Source organism: Schistocerca nitens, chromosome 2 (genome assembly GCF_023898315.1).
Source record: "Schistocerca nitens isolate TAMUIC-IGC-003100 chromosome 2, iqSchNite1.1, whole genome shotgun sequence".
Lineage (NCBI taxonomy): Eukaryota > Metazoa > Arthropoda > Insecta > Orthoptera > Acrididae > Schistocerca > Schistocerca nitens.
This window is the reverse complement of record NC_064615.1, coordinates 187,448,009-187,463,679: the sequence shown is the minus strand read 5'-3', so window position 1 is coordinate 187,463,679 and position 15,671 is coordinate 187,448,009. Positions and strand designations below refer to the sequence as shown.

At 39.6% G+C, this 15,671-nt stretch overlaps 1 protein-coding gene across 6 annotated transcripts in view; it reads left to right on the top strand.

The window, feature by feature from the left end:
* The window catches only part of LOC126235873 (ubiquitin carboxyl-terminal hydrolase 45), a 165,624-nt gene that overhangs the window by 83,942 nt on the left and 66,011 nt on the right, over nt 1-15,671 (top strand). For all 6 annotated transcript variants that reach the window (XM_049944778.1, XM_049944780.1, XM_049944777.1 and 3 more), the window contains exons 9-10: nt 10,493-10,735; nt 13,445-13,661. In XM_049944778.1, the coding sequence (XP_049800735.1) occupies nt 10,493-10,735; nt 13,445-13,661 (460 nt within the window). The remainder of the gene's footprint in view (nt 1-10,492; nt 10,736-13,444; nt 13,662-15,671) is intronic.

The window sequence follows — 15,671 nt, the reverse complement described above, 5'->3', positions numbered from 1 at the left end:
ATTTGGAGCACGGCACTGTATGATAGTGAAACCCAGACACTAAAACCCAGACCAGAAGAGATGAAAGCTTTTGAGCTGCTACAGAAGAATGTTGAAAATTAGATGGTGTGGTGGGTGAGGAATGAGGTGATTCTCCCTGGTAGTGGTGAGGAAAGGAATATGTGGAATGCACTGGCAAGGGACAGGATGACAGGCTGTCTGTTAAGAAATCAGGTGATAACTAACATGGTACTAGAGTGAGCTGTAGAGAGTAAAAACTGGGGATTGGAATATACTCAGCAAATGACTGATGACATAGATTACCACCAAGAGACATTAAAGTTCTCTGCTGCTCAGTGAACAAGACATTTGTGCTCTTTGCCATGAAAACAACAGACACAAATTTGCTTTTGATCAGCACATATATCACTGAGTGTGACACAGGGTTCATTGACTTCTAGATCTCATGGATGAACAGAGTGGGCTAAGTTTCATAGAATTGCTGTTTTTGAAATTTGTATCAATTTGTTAGGGGCTTTCTAGTCTCAAATAAGTTAATAAACTGTGTTAACTTATTCTGACTGATGTCAGTGTTTGAGGCTGTAGTCACACACATCTGTCTGATGACACTTCTTTAAAACAAGAATGGTCTTCACATCTTCATGTTGCTGTAAGTGCTTTGTTCCTCTAACAGACTGTTATAAAATTGCTGTTAGAAGGCAAAAAAATCCTTTTGTATATCTATGAATAGGGACAGGAAAAAATTGGTGTTACGTTATGGCCAAAATCGGTGTTATTTTTTGCACAGTGTTATTTTCTGGTAAGCTCTTCCTATTATCAATTATATATTTTTGTCATATTTAACCATTTTTCAGCACTATGTTGAAAATGGAACTATTCCTAAGATAGGGTGGGCCAAACATGAGACAAAAGTAGAGAAAAATTATTTTAACAAAAAATTTTGACGCAAATAATTATTTAAAAACAAATACCAAATGTAAAAATGAAAATAACAGTATGCTGCAGATTTTTATTAATGACATGTTTCACACTTCATCATATCGTTCTTGAGCTGTGTAGACGACAGAAGCCGGTCTCAGAGGCTCAAGAATGACCTGAAGATGGCGCTAAAAGCATGAAACGCACCATCAATAAAGTATCTTCAACAAAGACTATTATTTCAATTTTTAACATTTATATACTGTTGCTGCGCTTGGCCAGAATGGTGTGGAGTTGATACATATCAATGATGTATCCAACAGATTGGAAAATCTACAGAACTCCCCTTGTTTCAGGTCCGTAGTATGTTTTTGTCACTCGACAATTTTTCTCTCCAACTTAAATATTTATGTTAAATAGTTGAAATTTGTTATGGAATAGCAATAATGAAACAGTTTTTCGAATGACAGCATTATCATTATTTCAGTGTTGTCTTCAGAGAGATTGCGCTGCCTGTCTGTCAGTACTTCGTTATAGTTAGAAAACAGTCTCTGGCTGTCAACATTGGAACAAGGGAACCAAACATCTTTCAGTCCTGCAGCTGCAAATTTCTGATTGTTTCAAATTGCTGATGGTCGACTGCAGTTGCCTGCAGACATTTCGCTATGCCAACATGTCCCGACTACATTGACATTTGGTTATGAATAAAATTCTGTAGAGATTGATACCCCTTCAGAGTATGTGCAGTACTAAGAACAGTCATCCCAGGTACAGATTGCAAGATCCTGGCCACTTCGGGGTTAATAGGATTGAGAATTATTGTCCTTGGATCAAAACAAGAATCCAAGGCTCTGAAAACTGATTTACTTGGATCTGTGGCCATGAGAGTCGACAATCTTGTTTGGAGGTGCAGTGTAGTTCACTTCATTTCCCCCTTAATTTCTGCCTCAAGCACTTCCCTCTTCATCGTTTTTATAATCTCATTGTTTTCATTGCCAAATATTCCTTTTCCCACAATACTGAAGCATACTTAAAGATGCTTCAACTTTATTCAAAGTTCATGTGAAGTTGGATGCTTTGAAGTCGCTAAGAAGACAGCCATGCTCATCAAGTCTCTGGCATGTTCTTAAACAAACATGGCCTCTGCAAGAATCCTAGTTACATCATTATCTGACAGTGAAATAATATACTCAATGCCTGCATTCGACAGCTCTTGCGTATCATCACTGTGGAAGAATTCAATCATTATCTCAAAATATTTTGCTATGTAAGTGGCTGTGGAGAGCCAAGAGTTCCTTCATGTTAAAACTGGAAGAGGAAAAATCTGTGGATTTCTGTTTTTCTCTTGAAGAAACTGCAAATATAAATGTTTCCTCTTTCCGGTGTTTAAAAAAGCACTCTTTAAATAAGGGATTGTAGTATTTAACTTACTAAGTTCCTTTAAATAAATTTTAGCAGTTAGATTAATTTTACGTGCTCAGCATTGAACATGGATTAAATTATCACCTATTATTGTTTTCAAGGAGTCGACACATTTGTTCATCTACTTAGCACTGTCACTCACTACTGCCTTAACATTATCGTACTGTATATTATACACTCCTGGAAATGGAAAAAAGAACACATTGACACCGGTGTGTCAGACCCACCATACTTGCTCCGGACACTGCGAGAGGGCTGTACAAGCAATGATCACTCGCACGGCACACCGGACACACCAGGAACCGCGGTGTTGGCCGTCGAATGGCGCTAGCTGCGCAGCATTTGTGTACCGCCGCCGTCAGTGTCAGCCAGTTTGCCGTGGCATACGGAGCTCCATCGCAGTCTTTAACACTGGTAGCATGCCGCGACAGCGTGGACGTGAACCGTATGTACAGTTGACGGACTTTGAGCGAGGGCGTATAGTGGGCATGCGGGAGGCCGGGTGGACGTACCGCCGAATTGCTCAACACGTAGGGCGTGAGGTCTCCACAGTACATCGATGTTGTCGCCAGTGGTCGGCGGAAGGTGCACGTGCCCGTCGACCTGGGACCGGACCGCAGCGACGCACAGATGCATGCCAAGACCGTAGGATCCTACGCAGTGCCGTAGGGGACCGCACCGCCACTTCCCAGCAAATTAGGGACACTGTTGCTCCTGGGGTATCGGCGAGGACCATTGGCAACCGTCTCCATGAAGCTGGGCTACGGTCCCGCTCACCGTTAGGCCGTCTTCCGCTCACGCCCCAACATCGTGCAGCACGCCTCCAGTGGTGTCGCGACAGGCGTGAATGGAGGGACGAATGGAGACGTGTCGTCTTCAGCGATGAGAGTCGCTTCTGCCTTGGTGCCAATGATGGTCGTATGCGTGTTTGGCGCCGTGCAGGTGAGCGCCACAATCAGGACTGCATACGACACAGGGCCAACACCCGGCATCATGGTGTGGGGAGCGATCTCCTACACTGGCCGTACACCACTGGTGATCGTCGAGGGGACACTGAATAGTGCACGGTACATCCAAACCGTCATCGAACCCATCGTTCTACCATTCCTAGACCGGCAAGGGAACTTGCTGTTCCAACAGGACAATGCACGTCCGCATGTATCCCGTGCCACCCAACGTGCTCTAGAAGGTGTAAGTCAACTACCCTGGCCAGCAAGATCTCCGGATCTGTCCCCCATTGAGCATGTTTGGGACTGGATGAAGCGTCGTCTCACGCAGTCTGCACGTCCAGCACGAACGCTGGTCCAACTGAGGCGCCAGGTGGAAATGGCATGGCAAGCCGTTCCACAGGACTACATCCAGCATCTCTACGATCGTCTCCATGGGAGAATAGCAGCCTGCATTGCTGCGAAAGGTGGATATACACTGTACTAGTGCCGACATTGTGCATGCTCTGTTGCCTGTGTCTATGTGCCTGTGGTTCTGTTAGTGTGATCATGTGATGTATCTGACCCCAGGAATGTGTCAATAAAGTTTCCCCTTCCTGGGACAATGAATACACGGTGTTCTTATTTCAATTTCCCGGAGTGTATGTTTCAAGAGCCCCAAAATAGCACGAGCACATTGTGTCGAGTTCGCTGCATTGAGAACTTTCACACTTGCCACAAAAATTTCTGCTCATTCCAAGATTCAATAGTTCTCAACAAAACAGCAAAAACACAACGGCCTCTTCCGGCAGTGGTCTCGTCGGCTAATATATCATCTTTCGCTGCTAGTTGTTCCATAACCCCCGTTTCCTTTGCTGTTGTATTGTAGGCAAATAGTCTCTCTTTGCTTTACAAAATGGGATGTTACCAGCACCTAAAAAGAATAGTCTGTTAGTTATCTGAACCTTTAAAATAATGCGATACTGTACAAAGAGCAAAATAGGGGGAACCGGAGTAATTGGAATGCCAGGTTATTAGAACAATGGCCTACAAACAGTAACCCAAGCAAGTTAAAGGTACCAAGAAGTTGTTGTGTATTTGTAACAATTAGATCTTATGCTTAAATTAATACCATTATTTAAGATTCACTAATTAGATTTTGGTGAAAATTTCAGGGTATGTAGTGCTGAGGTTAGGTATGTTCCTGACAGCCCTACAATACATTCATTTATTATAAGTGTGAAGGAGTGGGACACACTGTTTCAGTACCTCCAGATGTGCTAATTAGAACTTACAGTTGCAGACTTAACATTATTATTTTTTAACAGTTAATGGTTTGTCCCTAAAATAAGATACAAAGATTGGAAAGTCTGAGCATTAGTATAAATTTTAACTGAAATATCTGAGTTGCTTTGGTCTGAAGCTTTGCAAGTATTTAAAAAGATATTAATTTCTATTCTAATTGCTCCAGTGCCCCCTATATTTTTATCAAAGATGAGAGGTACAGACTTCAATTTTGAACTGATTGGGAGTACACATAAAGTGAATATTCACCAAAATAATTTTGAGGCAGGCTGTAGCCACAATGTAAATAAAAAAGTAACACCACTGCTCACCTTCATGAGCTCGTTCATCCACTGCCGAAAGTCTTCGTTCTCCAGTTTGTGGAGTGGAATGTTGGCCTTCAAAAATGTTTCCACAGTCCTTTCGACCAGATATTCACAATCGCTCTTCTTCTTTTTTTGCAGTTTCAAAGCTGCTGCTAATTGTAGACCGCTATAGAATCTTAAGGCTCCCATGAAACTGTGATATTGCAGATTTCACAAAACACTGTTAACGTGTCGGGAACATACAAACAATTGATTTCAAATTCTCTCACCCTTTCGTCAGCAGTGACTGCAGGCTTCGACATTTTCACAGAACACGTGCGTTTATTGCTGAGTCTAGAATAAGAATACAATGGGAAAAAAAGCAGATGGTAAAAATGAGTATCTGAACACGGGACTGCAATAGCTTTGAAATGATTGAAAAACGTGTCACAAACAAAACAAGAGTCAAGTTAAGTGTACCCCTACTCTAACTCAGACAGCTATGCACATGCCCGAATCTGGCAGCTTGGCAGTGTCAGAAAAATTTTTCTGCGTAGATTCTGGCTGCTTTCTCTCACTGCTTATACAGGAGACAGCCACTCTCCCAAGTAGCCAAGAGTGCGAGTAGGCACCACTTATACACGATTTCAACTCTGCGCATGCGTGGCAAGCTGTCTGGTAAATTCTTAAATGAATCTTATTTCAACGAAATTTGAAAACTAGCATATTAATATTAATTGAAATTTTGGTAAGTTAATACATGCAGAAAAATTTGCACTCAGCTTTGAAAACCACAATGCAATTGGTATACGCACAATATTGTTTATTCGCGAGGGTTGGCAGCGAGCATATGCAAAACAGTTGTCCTGCCAATGAATGGTGTTTGTAAACTTGACTAATGGCTGAAACACAAGCATGTACAATATTAACGTGGTTTGCGTGCTATCGCAGAGTACCCCTTTTTCTTTGTTTGAATGATTTGAGAATGAGTTCTAATATGTGAAACTGGTCATCAATTAAACAAAAGTAACTGAATTTTGCAACTTTGGCTGTTTTCTGCATCAAACTGGTTAACTCAAGGTACTGTCATGTTATTAATCCAGTGTGCTGGAAATCCTAAAAGATGAATTTTATATAGCTGCTTGTTTCCATAGGAGAAATTAGTGCTGTCCTGTAAGATACCTGCCGCACCAACCATTCGGAACTTATCATATATACGGAAATAAACACCCAAATATTTATTTCATTCTTCAATCTCTAATTAGACGGAAATGTTAACATCATTTATTGAAGAACATACTTTTATTACACTTTTGGATTTTTCCTTTACTTTACTGTAAAAAGTGGTAGAGTCATAAGCTGAAGACGGTGTTGGCAGTGTTCACGCCCACCTTCTTTTGAATACATGCATTACATTCATAACAAAGACCCAGACTGTGTTGACAATGCTACGATGGAAAAAAATACATACTAGCATGCAAACCTACATCCGTTCGTATCATAAACCACGAAAATATCCATCACATTATGGCTTACTCTTCCGGCTATTGTCTAAAGTGTCAATGATCACATTTCTTCAAGCCATATATCGTTGCTGCATTATTAACTGCATTTGATGAGCAGGATGATGTGTTTGTGTGATATATTCTCATTGTGCCATTGCTTGGAAACGGCATACTGTGACACTTACACTACAAAAGAAATAAGTAATCAAAATTCATGCAGTAGTCGTTTGTGTGTGCTCACAAAAGTTGGTAGTCAAAAGGACACAGTGACACAACGAATGCAAAAAGTAGTGCGACGGTTGAACATGGAACATTTCAGTATTAAATATGTCACTAACATCATTAGATTTACGGCACTTCTTACCAGGAGACACACAAATTTTGTTGAAAAACGCCGATTTTGCATTACTTCCCTAAAAACCGCCGAATTCGCGTTACTTCCTTAAAAACTGATGAATTCGCATTATTTCCTTAAAAATAACCACCAAATTCGTGTTCTTCGTCGTGTTATTGTTGAAACGAATTTTTCCAGTCCCTATCTATGAAGAATCAAACTGGTATCTCATTAGGCTCTGTGCCATTTGTTCATTCAAGCAGTTACATTTGATTTCTGGTTATAACAATTACTTTTCTGCATGTTTCATTGTAGTTCTTATGTGGTAGTCAAAAGAAGGAACCTCAGTATGATCTTCTGCGGGGAAACAATTTCAAAAGAAGGAACTCACTATTTCCGCCTTCTCTCTTTGAACTGTTAACATACCATTGTGATTAATGAATGACTGGATAAATGACTTTGATCTGTGGACAGATTTTAAATAAGGTGAAAATATCTTAGGACATTTTGTCTAGTAAGAGCAAGACACACAATCGAGGTTCAAACAAGAAGGAGAAAATTAAGTTTCTTAGTAGGAATGCTCTTGATACTCCCTTTGAGTCAGTCATTGAACACTGAGGTGACAAAAGCCAAGGGATAGTGAAGTGCACGTATACAGGTGGCTGTAGTATTGCGTGATAAGGTTTAAAAGGGCAGTGCATTGGCAGAGCTGTCATTTATACTCAGGTGATTCATGTCAGAATTTTCAGAATTATTTTGGCTGCACAACGGTAATCATAAAAGGCGGTTGTATACATGGAAGAATCCTGGAGATACTGACAGATTTCAGATAGATTATATAATGGTAAGACAGAGATTTAGGAACCAGCTTTTGAGACATTACCAGGGGCAGATGTGGACTCTGACCACAATCTATTGGTTATGAACTGTAGATTAAAACTGAAGAAACTGCAAAAAGGTGGGAAGTTAAGGAGATGGGATCTGGATAAACTGACTAAACCAGAGGTTGTACAGAGTTTCAGGGAGAGCGTAAGGGAACAATTGACAGGAATGGGGGAAAGAAATACAGTAGAAGAAGAATGGGTAGCTTTGAGGGATGAAGTAGTGAAGGCAGCAGAGGATCAAGTAGGTAAAAAGACGAGAGCTAGTAGAAATCCTTGGGTAACAGAAGAAATATTGAATTTAATTGATGAAAGGAGAAAATATAAAAATGCAGTAAATGAAGCAGGCAAAAAGGAAAACAAACGTCTCAAAAATGAGATCGACAGGATGTGCAAAATGTCTAAGCAGGGATGGCTAGAGGATAAATGTAAGGATGTAGAGGCTTATCTCACTAGGGGTAAGATAGATACTGCCTACAGGAAAATTAAAGAGACCTTTGGAGAAAAGAGAACCACTTGTATGAATATTAAGAGCTCAGATGGAAACCCAGTTCTAAGCAAAGAAGGGAAAGCAGAAAGGTGGAAGGAGTATATAGAGGGTCTATACAAGGGCGATGTACTTGAGTACAATATTATGGAAATGGAAGAGGATGTAGATGAAGATGAAATGGGAGATATGATACTGCGTGAAGAGTTTGACAGAGCACTGAAGGACCTGAGTCGAAACAAGGCCCTTGGAGTAGAAAACATTCCATTAGAACTACTGACTGCCTTGGGAGAGCCAGTCGTGACAAAAATCTACCATCTGGTGAGCAAGATGTATGAGACAGGCGAAATACCCTCAGACTTCAAGAAGAATATAATAATTCCAATCCCAAAGAAAGCAGGTGTTGACAGATGTGAAAATTACCGAACTATCAGTTTAATAAGTCACGGCTGCAAAATACTAACACGAATTCTTTACAGACATATGGAAAAACTAGTAGAAGCCGACCTAGGGGAAGATCAGTTTGGATTCCGTAGAAATATTGGAACACGTGAGGCAATACAGACCCTACGACTTATCGTAGAAGCTAGATTAAGGAAACACAAACCTACGTTTCTAGCATTTGTAGACTTAGAGAAAGCTTTTGACAATTTTGACTGGAATATTGTATTAATTCTGAAGGTGGCAGGGGTAAAATATACGGAGCGAAAGGCTATTAACAATTTGTATAGAAACTAAATGGCAGTTATAAGAGTTGAGGGGCGTGAAAGGGAAGCAGTGGTTGGGAAGGGAGTGAGACAGGGTTGTAGCCTCTCCCCAATGTTATTCAATCTATATATTGAGCAAGCAGTGAAGGAAACAAAAGAAAAATTCGGAGTAGGTATTAAAATCCATGGAGAAGAAATAAAAACCTTGAGGTTCGCCGATGACATTGTAATTCTGTCAGAGACAGCAAAGGATTTGGAAGAACAGTTGAATGGAATGGATAGTGTCTTGAAAGGAGGATATAAGATGAACATCAACAAAAACAAAACGAGGATAATGGAATGTAGTCGAATCAAATCGGGTTATGCTGAGGGTATTAGATTAGGAAATGAGACACTGAAAGTAGTAAAGGAGTTTTGCTATTTGGGGAGCAAAATAACTGACGATGGTCGAAGTAGAGAGGATATAAAATGTAGACTGGCAATGAGAAGGAAAGCGTTTCTGAAGAAGAGAAATTTGTTAACATAGAGTATAGATTTAAGTGTCAGGAAGTCGTTTCTGAAAGTATTTGTATGGAGTGTAGCCATGTATGGAAGTGAAACATGGACGATAAATCGTTTAGACAAGAAGAGAATAGAAGCTTTCGAAATCTGGTGCTACAGAAGAATGCTGAAGATTAGATGGGTAGATCACATAACTAATGAGGTGGTGTTGAATAGGATTGGGGAGAAGAGAAGTGTGTGGCACAACTTGACTAGAAGAAGGGATCGGTTGGTAGGACATGTTCTGAGGCATCAAGGGATCACCAATTTAGTATTGGAGGGCAGCGTGGAGGGTAAAAATCATAGAGGGAGACCAAGAGATGAATACACCAAGCAGATTCAGAAGGATGTAGGTTGCGGTAGGTACTGGGAGATGAAGCAGCTTGCACAGGATAGAGTAGCATGGAGAGCTGCATCAAACCAGTCTCAGGACTGAAGACCACCACAACAACAACAACGGTAATTAACAGACTTTGAACGCAGAGTGGTAGTTGGAGCTAGATGCATGGGACATTCTATTTCTGAGATTGTGAGGGAATTAAATATTCTGAGGTCCACAGTGTCAAGAGTGTGCGGAGAGTACCAAATTTCAGGCATTACCTCTCACCACAGATAACCCAGAGACCAATGGTCTTCACTTAACAATGAAGTACAGAGGTGGTTGTGCAGATTCACCACTGCTAACAGACAAGCAACACTACATGAAATAACTGCTGAAATCAGTGTGGGACATACGACAAATGTATCTGTTTTTAGGAAAGCGTGGGGAGAAACTGGGCATTAATGGGCTATAGCAGCAGACAACCGACATGAGTGCCTTTGCTAACAGCAAGACATTGCCTGCAGTGCCTCTATTGGGCTCGCGACTGTATCAGTTGGACCCTAGATGACTTATAATTGAGATGTCAGTTCGTGCACGACGTCTTGCACTGGCAACAATTTCACAATTAAGGACAGCTATAGAGACAGCATGTCTCAATATTTCTGCAGGGGATTTCCAATGACTTGGTGAGTCCGTGCCACATTGAGTTGTTGTGCTGCGCTGGTAGAAAGGAGATGCTACATGATATTAGAAAATATCCCATGACGTCTGTCACATCAATGTAAGGGCTGAGCTATTTTTCTAATTTAGTTTAAAACAAATCAGCTTTGAAAGTTTGATATATCAGTACTTTTTCCACAGCGCTATCAGAAGACTATCATGGCAAAATTAGGACTGTCACCAAAAACAGATCCAGCATCAGTGGATGAGGAGGTGAAGAAGAAAGCAAAAGTGTATGGCATGCAGGCACAGGAGCTAGTGCTGCATCCAGAACAGGTGTTCAAGGGGCATCTGGTGAGCACACTGGAGTGCCAGGACTGTCTCCACCACTCTCAACGAATTGAGAGCTTTCTCGATCTCAGTCTGCCCATTAATAGCGATAAGGTGAGTCTGTGGCTATTTGTGTGACCACACATTGAATTGTACTACTTAACAGTGTATTGAAGAAAGATTCCTGGACATATGTTGGTATTCATAATTGGAACTGTCCTGATTATTTGTGAAACAGTCTTTTGCTTGTAGGACAAAAGTTAAATAGCACTTTGGGTGTGAGGAGAGTGCAGTTATGAATTAGCATTCACAAATGGTATCACCTACACCTCTGCTTGCAAATTTAAACTGGATTTCTAACAGTGAACGTAACATGGGATTACCTTGCCTACCATAACTCCCAGTCTCATTAACTTTTATACAACAAACCTTATTAGTTTCTCTTTTTTCCAGCAGTATCTCTTTCTGGGACTAACATAATCAGTTTCTCTCTTCTCCCAGCAGTCTCTAGTAACAAACTCCTTGTTCTACACTGTGACTTTCACAGGTGTTGTCAGCCAAACTTGCATCACTGGACCATCTTCCGTTACTGTGAAATCAGGAACTTATTCAATACTACTGTTGTTCATGGTAAACAAGTTAGACTAATGTATGGGATTCATAGGCAGTTCACTCATTGCTAGCGTATTCATTTTTTTACAGTGTCAGTTGTTCTATCCAGTTCCAAAATTAACCTTTCAAATGTGTGGGATGTACACATATTTGATGTAGCTGTCAAGACAATTGCCCTATTTTGGAGTAGAACTTGTCTAACAAAACAAAACGCTTTTTCTGAAAATTCCTTAATACTTTCACTGCGTATTACTTCCTTAACTGTAGTTTAGTAGATTCACACTGTCATTTGTTAGCATACTTAGCTCATTAATTTCTGTATGACCGGTCATGACAAAAATTGTTGTTCTCAGTCATTGTAGAAGCAGATGGGATAATGTTAATTTTATGCATAATTGAGAGCATTAACATGGTTCAGTCTGTCATCACGTAGATTCACTCTCAGGTGAACAAATCACTCTCTTTTTTGCATGATAAACTGGTTTCTGTTTTCGAGAATGACATTTATATTGTTAGTAGCATAGTCTCTGAGTCATACTCCTGCGACAGTATTAGGCATTCCCCAAATAGAGGCTTAGACCTCATAAGCAGTTCTGTCCAAGTTAGCCACTCAGAATATCTCATAGACTGCCTATTGTTTTGTCCTTCTCAAATCTTATCATTGGCATTCCACAAGTTTCAGTTCTAGTTGCTGTCTATAAATAACCTTCCATCTCACACTGATAAAGCAGAAACTGTACTCTTTACTGATTATGCAACCATCAAACTCTAGCCCAACAGAGCTTCAACAACAGAATGAGCAATAAATAAAATATTCAAAGATGTTATTGAACATGTCAGTGAACAGTCATCACGGAACTTAGGAAAAACAGTTCATTCAGTTCTGTATAAGGAAAGATGTCACCATCAATAACAATATAACATAGGGGAAATTCAGTGCGTAAAAGTGGCTGTTCGAAGTTCCTGGTTGTGCATATCAGAACTTGAATTGGAAATCATATATTACATATATTCTCAAATGCTCAAGCTCTACAACATTTGCTCTACATGTAATTTCTGATTTTGATGATCAAGGTATTAGAAAGTTAGCTTACTTTGCATACTTCCATTCATTGATGTCATAGAGGATAATTATCTGGGGCAGTTCCACAATAGAATAAGCATTCATTGCACAGAAACATTTTTAAGGATGCTAATGGTATACATCCTCAGTCTTCATGTAAGCAACTGCTAAAAAAATTAGTAATGCAAACAAGTCTCGCAATGCATTTACTGTCTCAAGAAGTTTGTTGTGAAGAATCAGGCAGTATTTGAAAATAATAAATTATTCATAAATATAACACTAGAAAGGAAAATATCCTCCACTAAGAAAAATATCCTTCACTATTCACAACGTAATGTTATTCTCGCACAAAAAGGAACAAAATGTGCAGTTATAAAAATATTTGACCATCTCCCTTGTGAATTAAAGGTCTTGGCAGATAATGATAATCCTCCTCTGTAGATGATCATATTAATAAGCAGCCTGTGTGGGGTTGGGTTACATTTATCAAACTTTGTTGCAAATTAAGATTAAAAGAAAAAAATTGCTATATGTATATACTATGTAATGCTCTTTATATAAATTTCAAATATGACTACTTCCTCTAATTGGTTTTGTTAACTGTATAGGGTGTTTTAATTAAAAGAAGTATGCCTATTTTTACAGTAAGTACATTACAACAATGAACTGTTTCTTTTTGCCCATCCGATAACCTCATAATAGGGATGCAACAGAAGTTTCTGACATTGTTCGCTTTAACTCTGGGAAGTCGTCGTCATGTTGATCAGTGAGTGCAATGTTTGTTACAAATTTGGTTTCTTTGGATAAATGATCAACTTCTGGGGTGCCATCACTTAATTTTGATGACATTTATTTACTTCATTCAAATATTTCTAGTAGTTTTTGATGGTTAGTTTCATTTCTCAGCTCATTTGTACACTAGGTGCATGGAACAAGTGGGGGGAGTCTTAACATGTATACCTAACTAGCACAGTTGGTAGATTCCTGAAAAAAAGGAAAAAAAGTGTAGTGATACTGTAATTCTGTGTCAAAAAAATTGTCAAGTTATCTGACTGTAATGAAAGGTGCCTGTCCCCATTAAGTGAATAGATCATTAGCTGAGTCTGTGATATATGAGTGCTAAGAATATTTGTGATTGTCATTTGTAGCCTCAGCCTCCAGCAGTGAGGAAAAAGAACAGCATGGAATCATTTGATTTCGGTGGTAATTCTACAGACGATCACCCTTCAAAACATCAGCTGAAAAAAGAACGAAGAATGCAACGTAAAGCCAGAAAAATAAAGAAAGGATTTAATGCTGATCCGCACAAAGCTGAACCAACAATAGCAGAGGAAACAAACAGCAAAAGGAATTCCGGAGAGTCAGGTAAGCTGTTTTAAGGTAGTGAGAGAGGTGCACAGTGGTTCAGTCCACTAGACCTGCCTTTGGGAAGAGTGGCACCCAAATCTTTGGCTGACCATTCAAAAACAATTTTTCTGTTGTTTCTTTAAATAACTTCAAGAAAATACTGAAACAGCACATTTGAAATAGCCTCAACCAAAACTGTTTGATCGTTGTACAGTCCACATATGTACTCCATCTCTAGTGACTATGTTATTGCTGGGACATAGACCTTAAATTCCTTTCCTTTGCATTACAGAGCTTACCTTTGCTAAATGATTGGTTAATTACAGAGATACCTGGGCATGCCAGAAGGACCTCTGAAGAATATAGTTCCGTGCAATAAAGGGAGAGTAACTAAGGCTGTAAAATTGACCAGTTGAAGTAATTTTGAATATTTAGTATAAAATCTGCTTCATTAACATAATAGATTTTCCATTCTGGTCAGTGTTGATCTAGACAAATTACAACAGACCTAAATGTGTATGAAGATAATACGTCAATAATTAATAGTGTTAATTATGTGAATAATTTTGAACTGTTATCAACTGATTTTGTAGTTTAGAAAATGTGGAAATATTTCTCAATTTCTCACAGGGTATGGTGCAGTATGTCATGCTATAGGCTTTTATCACCCCCCCCCCCCCCCCCAACCTCCAACTTTTTACCCAATGAAAGAATTGCATTACTGACTCAATTACTTAATCAGATTGGGAGAAAAAGAATTATGACACGACTTTACTAAAAGACGCAATTTGTTGATGCAATACATTCTAAAGCATCAAGGAATTGTCAGTTGCATAATGCCAGGAAGTGTGTGCAGGATGGAGGGTTTGCACAGGATAGGCTACAGTCGAGACAGAGAAGAAGATCCTTGACAGCTTGCTGTGCTGTTGCCAGCTTTCAGGTGTGAAGCAAAAATGGCTGCAGGTAAAAATAATTGTTATCTACAGAGCTGTGACAACATGAGGCATTGCCATAGAGATGCTTACAAAATCACATTATGTTATTGGTTAAGCTATGCCACGCCCAGCCCACTGCAACTGTCAGGCATTAGCTTTTGCCAGCTCAGTTATAGTGTGGGAGAGAGCTTTGTAAAACCAACTTTTGGGTTCCATTACTTCCCCCCCCCCCCCTCTCTCTCTCTCTCTCTCTCTCTCTCTCTCTCTCTCTCTCTCTCTCTCTCTCACACACACACACACACACACACACACACACACACTGGGTTTTCCAATTTCCTCGTAGTCCCTAATTGTATTATTCATGCCACTATAATTTCTCTTCCTCTTCTGTCTTTACATTTAACTCGATACCTTCCATCATCTCTGGATTGATGATGATACCAGCACAGTGCTTATCATTGTAATGTCTTTGACTTCCTGCTGTCCTTTACACCTTCTTCAGCATCTTTATGAGGACGAAGAAAGACAAAACAGGTGAATCCCCATCAGTATGGTGTCAAAGTGACCTGTCAGCTATATCCAGCTGTCCCAACCATCCCCACTTCTAGAGGCAGGGAATTAAAAAGTTCCAATAGCAAGGAATATTTTTTCCTACTTTTAAGTGCATCTGTTGGCAGTATTTGGAATTTCACCTCATGAATGTAAGTACTGGACAGCCATTCTGTCTCCTTATAATTCAGTATTTTAGTGTTAAGCTAGTGAAACTCCTTTCCTTATTTAGCTAAATAGCCCTGCAGAAACATGTCAGTATATATAAGTTCTTACAGTTCTTTGAATTGCAGAAGTATATTTTTATTGAGGTAGATTTCTGCATTTTGGAAGCAGGCTGAAGCTAATTTGAAGAATACTGATGGTAGTTTATGGCAACACTCCTCTGAAGTACTGCATGTCATTGCTAGAACATACAGTAGAACAATAATCAGATTGTGATGACTCAGCCTTCACCAATAAAGTTGATTTTAGCCATTTTCCCATAGCTTCTGTAGAGATTTTATATTTAAAAAAAATATAAAAAAAAAGATTGGAGTACCAC